Source organism: Eurypyga helias, unplaced genomic scaffold (genome assembly GCF_000690775.1).
Source record: "Eurypyga helias isolate BGI_N326 unplaced genomic scaffold, ASM69077v1 scaffold15070, whole genome shotgun sequence".
Lineage (NCBI taxonomy): Eukaryota > Metazoa > Chordata > Aves > Eurypygiformes > Eurypygidae > Eurypyga > Eurypyga helias.
In genome coordinates, this window is record NW_010226358.1 from 1 (window position 1) to 12,117 (window position 12,117).

General features: G+C 40.0%; 1 protein-coding gene across 1 annotated transcript in view; it reads left to right on the top strand.

Annotated features, from left to right (window-relative positions):
• The first annotated feature begins 476 nt into the window (after positions 1-476).
• Positions 477-12,117, top strand: part of MCMBP (minichromosome maintenance complex binding protein) — a 14,976-nt gene continuing 3,335 nt past the window's right edge. The window contains exons 1-10 of the mRNA XM_010152825.1: positions 477-559; positions 2,258-2,398; positions 2,708-2,749; positions 3,209-3,310; positions 4,721-4,850; positions 6,124-6,275; positions 7,006-7,106; positions 8,832-9,001; positions 9,880-10,003; positions 11,426-11,543. Coding sequence (XP_010151127.1) covers positions 2,324-2,398; positions 2,708-2,749; positions 3,209-3,310; positions 4,721-4,850; positions 6,124-6,275; positions 7,006-7,106; positions 8,832-9,001; positions 9,880-10,003; positions 11,426-11,543 — 1,014 coding nt within the window. The 5' untranslated portion in view covers positions 477-559; positions 2,258-2,323. The remainder of the gene's footprint in view (positions 560-2,257; positions 2,399-2,707; positions 2,750-3,208; positions 3,311-4,720; positions 4,851-6,123; positions 6,276-7,005; positions 7,107-8,831; positions 9,002-9,879; positions 10,004-11,425; positions 11,544-12,117) is intronic.

Here is a 12,117-nt window from a genome sequence, read left to right on the forward strand (position 1 = left end):
GGGCTGGGGCCGTGCGGGCACCTGGCGCCCAAGCGGCACGGTCGGCCTCGGCCTGGCAGCCGGTCAGGGGGAAGAATAAAGAAAACAACATGTTTGAGGTTTCAGGAACAGTGCGTGCTGGCTGCATGGATTCCCCATCCCGTTAACAGCGCCGGCAGCTGAAGCTGTCTCTCTCTGCTAGGCTTGGCCTTCCAGCGAACATAGAGCTGGAAGCGGTACCTCACCTCCCCTGCTTCCCAGCTGGGAGTATGGCGGTGTTTGAGCGCTTTTCCTCGCTTCCAGGAGCGGCTCTGTTCACCTTCGTTTGCCTGAAAGGGTATGAGGTGGGAGGCCAGTGTAGTTATGAGAAGCATCATCTAAAATGCAGTCGTTCTCACCGAGCAGAAGTAAAGGTTTAAACCGTTCACTGCGTTGGGAGAATGCCGAATAGAAGTGATGTGATGGTAACACGCACGTCTGTGTTTTGTTTGTAGCCCAAAATGTTCCAAACTCTGATTGGGAAAAGAAGGTCACGGAATACTTCAAGGAGAAATTGAAAGAAAATAACGCTACTAACTGGGTAAGATAGTTTTATTCTTTTAGAGTTATGTCTTTCTTAACTTTCATTCTTTTTACCTCTTAATTATTGCAAAGACACATTTTTGGTTTGTCCTTTTCGAGAGAGGGACGATTCTGAATTTTAGGCCTAAACTTTGTGATACATTATTTACATCTCGGCTTCTTTGATCTCTGTAAACCAGCGCTGTAATATCCTGCCTGACACGGAGAACCCAATCCACTTGACTTCAGTGTGCTGTTTGCCCAGGGCCACAACTGCTGAACGCTGCCGAGTTGCAGTGCAGTCCAGTAGATGGCAGGAGCTGACAAATACTGTCATTTTTTGGAAGTGTTAATGCCTGCCCTTGACTACTGTGAGTCTGCAGTAAGTGTTTGTACGCCACAGCTGCTGTTTATAAACCCTTCTGCTCACGAGCTTTTATCGTGATTCTACATACTTTGTGCTGGTTGAAGAAATAGCTGCTCAGGCTTTTGGGGTTTAGGAAAAATACTTTCTGCTAAAACTGCTGTATTGGGCTGGATCAGGCCTGGTTTTTGCAGTCTAACAGGAAAGCTATGCTTTAGGTTTAAAAGGAAAGTTTGCACAGGACTTCAAAAGTTGATATTTTTCTTAAAGACTGTGGTGAAAACAGCATCATGGAACATTAAGTGGATTAGAAACATTCATATCAAATCTTTTCTACTTCTGGATAAAAAAAAAAGTGAAAATTATTAGGGTTTTTTTTTCTTGGTCAGTGAGAGTATGCTGTAATTCGTATTTCAATTACAGTTTAAATCAAAGTGAAGATGGCAAAATTGTGTTAAATTTACAATATTGAAGGAATTTAAAGCGCATTTACCTTAAGAGAAACAGGAGGGTATATATGTTTGTTTGTTAAAACGCTGTTTCCTCAAGGGCCACTTCAGGGTTTTGTTGCATTTTCATGTTGGATGTGGGTTTTTTTTAACAGTTTATCTTCAAAATCAGAAAACTCCATTCTTAGTGCAAGTCTTGTTATTTCAAGTTACACCATATGCATTGATTTTTTTTTTCCCCCTTATGTTTTTCCGTCCTCGTATAAACATATGTGTGAAAGGCTCCAGCAATGTGCACTTTGAAGTCAACATACAGGTTTTCCACAGCCTTTTGTTATGAGCAAGTGTACAGGCAATTGCTGTGGTACCACTGGTACTTAACACATGGTAAAAGTACTGCTGAGTGGGAATAAGATAAGTAATGAATTTTATTTAATACTGCAGCTGCAATAATTTCAAGTTGAAGAGTTAGTTTCAAATGTTGTCTGGTTTTCATACAGTTTCAATGACTCAGAATCATTTCTTTTATCGTCCAGTATCATGACTGAGATATGAACAGGGCTGGTGGCTTTGAACTGGAAGGATTTGGGAACTGTTTGAAGTGTCTGATAATTGTAACTATTATCTGTAACAGCTGTTACAGAAACTTCTGGTGTTGAGATATACACACTTTGTTACTGCCTGGATTAGGGCAGGAGATGCACTCAGAAAATATCAAGTGTGTTACCTGCTGGGACACTGAATTGTCAGAGGCAATTAATCATATCTCCAATAACAACCAACTAAACAGTAGGATGTACCGGTTGATCAGAGAATAAATTGGTGACAGCTTTTGTACTGGTTTTGACTTACTTCAGAGCATTTCTTAATATATACCAGTTGTCTAAAATAAACTTTTTTATAGGTACCATCACTGAACGATGTCCCTGTACATTACCTAAAACCCAACAGTTTAGTGAAATTTCGCTGCATGGTTCAAGATATGTTTGATCCTGAGTTTTACACAGGAGTGTATGAAACAGTTGACCTAAACACAAACGCACGTGTAAGTGAAATACTGACTTATTATTTTGGTAAATGTTTTTTTTTTTCATTATTAATTTCATTCTAGTCCTATCTCTCTAGTTTCTGAATGAAACCTAAGGAGTCTGGACACTGTTGAATAGTAACTCTGTTTATATAGCTCAAATGGCATTGGTAATACCTCATTTCTTAAAATTCTGTTGAGGAATAAAAAATACTAAAGCAACGAGTGCTTCGGCAGTATGTCTCTGAGGGACTTTTGGTGTAAGTAATTCATACTTGGGATGCTGTCAGAAACAGAATGATTGCATTGCCTTTTCCTTCTTGGCAGGTCTTGCATTTTGGTAAATACAGAGATGTGGCAGAATGTGGGGTAAGTTACATGGATTTTGAGGTGAAATATTAGAAAGATGCAGTTTATAAATGCAGTGTAGCTTATTTGGTACTCACCAGTGCATTCCTGGAAAGACTCCCTTAAAATGCAGATCTCGGGTTTGGAAAGCAGAGTATTGTTAACTGCTTGTGGGCATTCTCAGTTCAGTAGGCTTCCAGTTGTTTGTTGTATTTAAAATTTGTTTTGCCTGGAGGGAAGAGGGGAAGTGCTCTTGATCTTGAAACTTTCTGCTGTGGAAAATAATTGACTTTTGATAGTGCAGCGTGGTTGGAATCAAAGCGCTGCAGATACAATCTGCCTGGATTCACTGCTTCATGAGTATGTGGTCTTGCATGTTTCTTGTAACTTCTGGCTGAATAACTGAATCTGTGGGATTAGTTTAAAAGAAGAAAACAAACTGTAATCAGATTTTTAACAAGGTTTCTATTGGTATTCTAGCCCCAGCAGGAAATTGATTTCAACTCGTCAAAAACAGTCACCTCGGAGAGACAGACTTTCTACTGTGTTCCAGTGCCTGGCGAATCAGCATGGGTGAAAGAAATATCTTTTTTGACTGAGCTGGTGCTCTGTTATACCAACGGTGAACACCAACTCTTTCATTAGATTAAAGGAGAGAAGTTCATTTGAAGTTTCTTTAATTTTGGGTGAATCAGGAGAGGTGGTAGGTGTAGAAAAAGGAAAAGTTGATGTGGTGTGCTATAAGCACAAAGAGGATGCAAATTAATTTTGGACCATTGCTTTTTGGTTAAGTGGGGATTTAGACTAGTTTTTTGTGTTTGCCTGGGAGGATCTTGAAAGTCACTGTTCACTTCTATTTGCAAAAAATTAGAGAAAGAGGAACTTCAGTTGAGCCGTGGGCATTCCATCAGCATTTTCTGGGTAAATGAGGACACTATTACATAGTGAGTGTCTCCTGCAAGAGCCTCTAAAAACATCTGTACCTGAGCATATTAAGCAAATAATTCCTGGTAAATGAAGTATTCTGATTATAATCGTTTGACTACAGTAGGTCATTTTCTTGAGTGCAGGAAACACTTTGGGAAGAAACAAATCATCTTTAGTTTCTCCTAGTAAATGGAAGTTGAATTATCTGAGTGAAATAGACACAGGATGCTTATTTTAACATCTTCTAGGAATTTTATATTCTCTTCTCCAAGGGAATGGACAAGAGGTCTAGAAAACTTGAGACGTGGAAAAAAAAAGATGGTAAATCTATAATAATTTGGTATTTCATCAGGCTTTAAGAAAACTACTACTTGTCGTTGGCACAGAATGCCAATGCAATTTTAAGATTAAGCTAACACAATTTTTGTAATAAAATTCTTGATAAGAGTTGGTCTTTGAATGAAGCTTCCAGCAAAGGACGGCAGCAATGGGAATTTAAAGGGAGCCTCATTTTTATAAAAAGAGTGAACTCAATTTCAGTGTTTGCCCATCATGCTAAAAAAAGGAAAAGTGTATTAGCTTTTTCAAAATTAATTTACAAGTGTATATTGCTAGTACCTTACGAGTATGGTAACATTTCCTACGTGGTTTTTTTTTAAGTAATAATGATTGTATCAGAGAGCAGGTCTTTAAATAGTATAATAATGTCTGTTCTTCAGGGTTGAGGTGTGGGAAAGGAAAAATTCTTGACATTTTGAGTTGCACCTCACCACAAGCATGTTCTCTGGGCATAAAAAAAAAATAATCCTCTTTTAGAGATTGATAGTGGAATAGCACACAGTGTCTTATTTCCTGTTGTCAACAAAGCCAGCGACTGCCGTATACTTCTTCAGATACATAAATAGCCTGCTTAAGAGCTGACATCTAGATAACAATTTGAATCATTCTTTTAATGTCTTGCTCAAATAGTATAACAGCATTTGGATTTAAAAAAAACACCACAAATATACTTTGCTTGCATTTTCTGAATTAAGCCTGTGATTTGTCCTTAATCCACAATTCTACGCGTATATGAGTGCAAGCCAAGCTCGAGTGAGTCCTTCGACGTCCTACACGCCAAGTCGCCACAAGAGGAGCTATGAGGAAGATGAGGATATGGACCTACATCCATCTAAACAGAAAGAGCAACATACGGGTAATAGTCGTTCTTGAGAACAGTTGTTTGTAAAAACTTCGTTTGCAAGAATTGAAATACTTGCTGTTGTTGGAGTCGGTAGTGTCACTGCAGCCTGCGTAACGGCTTTGGTGGCTTTGTTGAAGTCACCAGGGGTTTAAGCTGAAGTAGTGTGGGAGAGCCTTTGGCGTTGCACATATACTGTGTGACTTGTTGGTATCACTTTCTGGAGTTAATTCCTAAAATGAATATCGTATCATGTACAGCAGCACTTGTGTATGGCCTTTTATATATAGCAGCACCCAAACAGTTTGTTACAGGGGGCTGAAATTGAGCGGTTCTTGTTTGGATTCCCACTCCGCTGCAGATTTCATGGTAATCTGGGGAAAATCATGTCATTTTTTCTCTCTCACTCTGTGTGGATCTTGCTGTATAAATTGAAGCCGTACTATGCATCAATCAGGTGCTGATTTTCTACAAACAGTAGTATATGTCTAAAAAATACCTCCCAGCCTTACCTTGTTTTTAACGTGATTTACTAATCCAGCTTCATAAAGGAACCAGTTTAATAGCAGACACTTGTAGCATCCTGCAGAAAGCTGTTAACCTTTGAAGAGGATGGCGTTTCGAACGCTAGCAGCGTTCAGATGGTGTGCAGTTCGTTCTTGTGTTGTAATCAGTCTGTAAACTGTTTTGACGCCCATCTGTGGAGATGCCACTTAAACTGGCATGTAGGGTTTCTTGGAGATTCTGGCAAGTTTTCTTTTGAACAAGAGAAAGTGGACAGTTTAAAATTGTCAGTCCTGTTAAAGGAAAAAAAAATGTAGAATCTGTTGCTTTCTTTTGTTTGGTGTTCTGTGTCTATCGGGTTTGTTAGCCAAATTCGGATTATTCCTTCTGTGTTCTTACCAATTGGCAAGATGGTTTAGACTTGTTTGTCTTCATACTCAGACTGATTAATTGTAGAAGGATTTTTACAGCTCTATTACTGCTCTCACCTTTAAGAACTACCTAGCTGTTTTAAACCTGAGGTGCAGAGAAAATGTTACCTTTGCAGTTTTCTAAGACACATAGATCTTTGCCAGTACTCTCATTCACACTTAACTTGATAATATAAAATACACATTTGTGAGACTTTTCTGATTAAGACTATCTTCTGTTAAATGTATTGCATTGTTAGATATTTCTGCCTCAGACATCTTGTTAAATTAGTTTAATTCTATGTTGTTCGCTGCAGGAAGTTGTTCACTTTTGCATTTCTGTTTAAAGAGCCTACAAATCCTGTATTTTTCAGGCAGTGGAGGTGATATCCATGGATGTGTGGAGCCAAAGAGATTAGAAACAGAAGCTTCTGCCGGTCATCATCTTGCTTCTACCAACTGCTCCCCTCCACTTGACCTTAATTTTCCATTGCCAGGAGAGAAGGGACCAGCATGTCTTGTAAAGGTAACTGAAGTGGAGAGATGATGAGCATGGCTGTGGCCTCAGTGAGGCAGGCAGAATCTGAAGGTAGAATGTAAGTAGTGAGTTTTGCATTGAGTTATAGGTACAGAAATTCTCTCTTGAGTCCAGAATTTTGTTTCTACAGATAATTAGATTGTTTCTCTGCACTATTGCATTGTTTCTCTTTGTGAGTGCTGTACTTGAATTGCTTGAATCCTTCAGCAGCACTTCCTAGTAGCAAGAGCTCGAATAAGAGTAAGTCCATTACTAGATGCTTGAGATTGTAGCTGGTATTGACTCCTGGTATTTTGCTTTTAGGATTTGTCCTCTAAAGGGAAAGAAGTTGTGATGGAACAAGGCAAAAAACTAATAAACTACACATTTTTGTATAGTATTTGAAATAGTCTTTGAATCACTAGTACGCTGTATTGACTGTGAAACTACCAACACATCGTTTCTATGCTGTGACTGTGTTGAATGCTCTCTTATTCAGCAGATCTTGATAAATCAGAGTAGAACACAATGGTTTACATCTGTGTGGCAAAAGAATGCCAACAGGAAAAAGCATGCAATCGTAGGAACTCATTTTTCCAAAGTAAGCTTACTTACAGCGAGCACTAGGACTGTTCGCAGTCTGCAGCTGAGTTGGAGATTCTTCCTTCGTCTGTGTTTGTGTGCACTCCTGCATCTGACCCATCTGCCCTTGTATTTTATTATTTTCTCTTTGTGGCAGGTCTATGAGAGCTGGGATAGCTTCAAAGTGAATGATGTTCTGGAGGTGTACGGTGTATTGTCTGTGGATCCGGTGCTGAGCATAGTGAACAGTGAAGAGAGGTACGGCTCCCCTGGTGTGTGATCCTGAAAGGAAGGAATCCTTTATCTCAATGAGCAAAATATTTGGGCTTTCCCCTTAATTACAGACAGGGAAATGTGTAAATACATAACAGTTATGCTGAAGAGGTGAATTTTATTGCTTAAAAAAACTTGATGTGGAAAGTGTTAGATCCACCGTCCTGTAAACTGAAGTCCATTGTACTCTGGTACATCCGTAGCCTTGGATACACCATGCATCTTTCTCTAGGTTGTTTTACAGCCTGTAAAGCAGAAAGTGTGACTGTAGCTCAATGTTTTGTACGCTTTCATGCCTATTAAACTTTCAGTCGATGAGTGAACAGCGAACAAATCTTTCAAATAAGCTTTAAAGTTATAAAACGTCCTTTAGAAATAATTTGTGAGTCCCTGAAAGTTGTTACCTTAAACAGCTCTGTAAAATATATTTTTTAAAAAATTACATGTGCATAGAGAGTGAAAGTGATCAAAAGGAGTATGAACTGGGTTGATTTTTTTTCATTAATTAGGGTATATCATCACATTATACTGCTGATCAAAAATTCCCAATTCACCCACCGTGCTGCACTTACTCGCTTGACAAAATACAAAATGATCCAGAACAACAGAAGAAGTCAATTCTAACGTTGGTTCTGCTGATGTCTTGAACCATTGCACCTCAAATCATTTCTGTTGGTGCTTGTATCTTTCCAAAAAGCACCATATGGGGAGGGCAGCGTGATTCCTTTCTAGTGCCAGCTTCTTAAAAGCCTGGTCAGCTGCTTTTGGTTATCATCAGCCTGACAGCCGATCCCAGACTGACAGCTCTGTTGGTCTGTCATGGGTTTTGTTCCTGCATAAATAGTATGGTGGCATTCAGAGATCTTTGGAATGCAAATGAAAGATCTCTTCTACTGGAAAGAGGGGATAGTCTGTTGGTGGACTGCTGAAGAGGCCTTGAAGTTATGCAGCGTTTCAGCTTTGAAAACCAGTGCGAGTACTAAGCTTTATTACCATAGATAGCAAAACCTTAGGGATTTTAGTTTCTACTTAACAAATGAAAACCACCTGGAAGGAATTTTGTAAGGTGCCAAGAGCAAAGCCTGTGTATCTGAACACTCAGTGTAAGAGGTAATACCTTCAAGTTTGAGCTGAGGTTTATTTACTCATTTTGTTTTTCACTCAGCCACTGATAGACCTGTTATGTGACTGTCTAGAAGAGCTTATTGTCAGGCTCCAGAACCTGGTGGAATGTGAAAATCCCACATGTGCATACACAGACAAATGTAATAAATCACTACCTTACTTTCGTAAAAGTTCCTGTTTAGACTTCATTCAGTACACACTGGACAGAACATCTGTAGCTTTATCTCATTTAATGGTGCAGCAAACAGTAAATGTGGTTTTGTTTGCTATGTTTGGGTTTGGGCTTTTTTTTAGTTTTTTTTTTTTTTTCAGAAACGTAAGATTTGATTATTTTCTGAAAATAATAGAATCCGGATTTTTTTGGTCAGACTTGCTTTGGCATTTCTGTGTCATCAGAAAATTGTGATTCAGGTCTTTATAAAAATCATAGGGAAGGTAGTTTGAATATGGGAGGAGTCAACAGGAGCTGGGAGCGGATGTTGTTTGTGCCAACTGCTCTGTTCTTGGCCTGCTTCCAGCTGCTGTTAGATGGAGAGAAATTTGTGTGGAATGCTTCTAAATCCAGTATGCTGTGCCCTTTCCTAGGGACAGCTCAACCCTCGATCCGATGGAGTGTATGGACACAACAGAAGAACAGCGAGTACACAGTCCTCCAGCCTCGTTAGTCCCTAGAATCCATGTGATTTTGGCACAGAAGTTACAGCACATTAACCCATTACTGCCTGCTTGCCTTAATGAAGAGGAGAGTAAAACCTGTGAGTATCCGAGCTCGACCTCTCTCTGTATTTGTAAATGTGCGGTGTCCTGGTACAGGTGAACGAGCACTTTTCTGCTCTGACACAAAAGCATGAATGGCAGGGCTTGAATTTAAATCTTGTTAAATGGAGGAACCATTCAACACAATGGGACAGGACATGATGCAAGTGTGTGTGTTTGTGATGCTTTTGTGTTTATTTTTCTGAAATTAATGTGATTTGTATGAAACCTGGGTTTGCATTCTGCGTGCTCAAGAATTTTACCAAGTTGTTCAACCGTAAGATTTTCTTTGCTCTCAGATGGCGTAGTGAATTGCTGGTAAATTAGATTTCCCATTTGCTATAAAAGTGAAAATAAGAAACATACCAACAACACAAAATGCTGTGAAGATAAGGCAATTCTGGTTTTAAGTAACTGCACTATTCGTTGTGGCCTGTTTGACCGTTATGTTTTTGTCATTGAATTATTGCATGCAAACCTCTGCATTATGTTTATCATTTTTTCCTCGCGTGCCTTGTATTGGTTGCCTTGAGCTGTGCTGCGTGTAAGGGTTTGGTGGGTTTTCTGCCTTTAATGTAGTATGGATAGGCTATTGTTTTTAGAAATGCATCTCCAACCTTTACAGCCTTCTGCAAGTGCATTACACAATATGTAATTAAAAAACAAAGGAATTGTTTTAATTGAATTCCAAGGAAATGTGCAGGCAAGTTATCCAAAGCTGGTAATTACTCAGTTGGTAAATGTTTATTTTTCCTAGACTGCTTTGGAGTAACCATTTTTCTTCATCACACTGTAATGGAAAAAAAAGATTTGTATAGAGGGAAGAGGGTGAGGAACAGCACCTTTTTCTGACATTGGTTGTCTTCTCTTTCATCAGTTGTTTCTAATTTCATGTCTGAGGTGTCACCGGTGAGAGCAGAGTTGCTTGGGTTCCTCACCCACGCCCTCTTGGGAGACAGTTTGGCTGCTGAGTACCTTATATTGCATCTCATCTCTACAGTGTAAGTATTTACGTGTTTGCTGAGAATTTATATATTCCTCTGGTAAAAGAAATCTTTTATGGGTTTCTTCACCACTCTGCAAGTAACTGGCAGAAATAGCTTAAATGGTACTTATTCCGGTAGTGCTTTGTCCAGCTGGAGTTGTCCTGTCATAACAGAGTAAAGAGAGTGCATTGTCTGAAATAACAGTAAGTTTTTTGTTAAAAGGCCAGTTTTGTGGCAGTGAGTCCTTTGTGTTCCTTTGAGAGCTGGACAAAACCTCCAAGATACACTTTTAAACAGAGGTATGGAAGTATCTTATCTCCAGCTTCTTGGATGAGTAGGACATGCAACTGACTTGTCCAAGACGGGCATCTTCCTGGCTGATTTAAGTGGATTTGCGTAACTTCCCCCCCTTAGGTTGGTCTCAGCTGCCACTGGAGGAAAGAGCAGCATCCTTTGACTCATTAAAACTTTGGATGTGAAACTTCACACAATGTGTTTTGATTAGATTAAGTACATCTGTAAGGCTCAAATTTCCTTTTAGTCTTTCCTTAAAAAGAAAGCGGATGCCATTTTCTACCCAAAGAAAAGTAATTTCTTGGTAAATAAACCACTTGTTTTACCGTTTTCAAAAATTCTGCTAGGAGGTGAGTAGCACAGCACGCATTTAACAGGAGTGTTTACAGAGCGGTAATTGGGCTCAGCATCTTACCTTTCCCATCCCTGCAACCCGCATGGAAAAAGCCACGACTGATGCGTAAACAGAGAGGAATCTCCGCGAGACAGGTGGAATCAGGGTAGACCCAACCCTAATGCCAGGGCAACGTCATCGTGAGCCGACAGGATTGACGGTGGCTCTGTGTTTACAGCCTTGTCCCCCTGTAAATACACGTACTCGGATACCAGTATGCTTGCTTGGTTTCAATTCTGTGCACACTTTGTTCTGCATAGTGGGGCTGTGAATGCTCTTACAGACTAGACTGTGTTTTCTCTCTTAGCTGATCTCACAAAAAAGTTGAGATTTGTCAAGAATGAGGAGAAGATGTGCAGTAAGAAGAGGGAGAGGAGAGCTGAGGGCAGGTAAAGGAAGCAGACAAGCATGATAAAAGCAGGGAATTGAGACTGGGCAGTGAGAAAGGAAAAGGATGACGTGTTTACTGAGTAACAGTAGAGCACAAGGACAACAGAACTTCTGGCAGACACACTGCAGGACCTGCAGCACTACAGATGCAGTGCTGCAAAGCCTTCCAAAGCAGCCTTCAGCTGAACCTAGCTCCTGAGACACCAGAGAAGGAAGAAAAGGTGGCTGTTACTTCTATAGGTATCAGTACTGAAATCCTGCAAGCTGTCAGGGCTACTGTACCACACTCGGACTGATTGATACCTGTATTCACCACGGTAATCAGATGCTTTGCCTCACCTCTGTTGTTTTGGCTTTAGTTATGCAAGACGAGATGTGCTTCCTCTGGGAAAATTCACGGTCAACTTGAGCGGATGTCCGAGAAACAGCATCTTCACAGAGCACATCTACCGCCTTATCCAGCAGCTCGTTCCAGCGGTAAAAATAATGGCACTGTGGTGCTTTAATATTCCTGATGTTGGACTAATGGTTCCAAGTAAACCATAGTTTCGTTAAGGGCAGGCTTCTTAAACGCAGGCTCTCGCTATCCGTGCGGAGGGCAGATAAACACGGAGATGCAGCTTGCCTGTTGGTTGAAGCCTCTCTTTATCTAGTCACCTAGGATGAATATGGAATAAAATCATATCCTCATCAGGACTAAACTGACAGACAGGGGCTGCATACTTTGTGTTTCTGGATTGACACGTTTAGACATTGAGGTCATTTAATTATTGTGTAAACAGTAAGTTTGTCCCCAGGTTTGTGAATACTGTTCTGCAGAAAATTCATAGTAATTCAATGGGGTCATAATAATTGCATCGCTGCAATAAATCTTTTGTTGTTTTGCTCACCCTAGATATGCAATACAGGTGATATGAGTTCTTGCAGCATTGTTTTCCTTTGGGAATTTTTTAAAGTATTTAGCATTTGGACATTTGGGATAAAGTGTATTCTACATCGTAGTAACACATTTTGTTTTACTTACTGTGGAAGCTCAGTTAGAGCTCCTGCT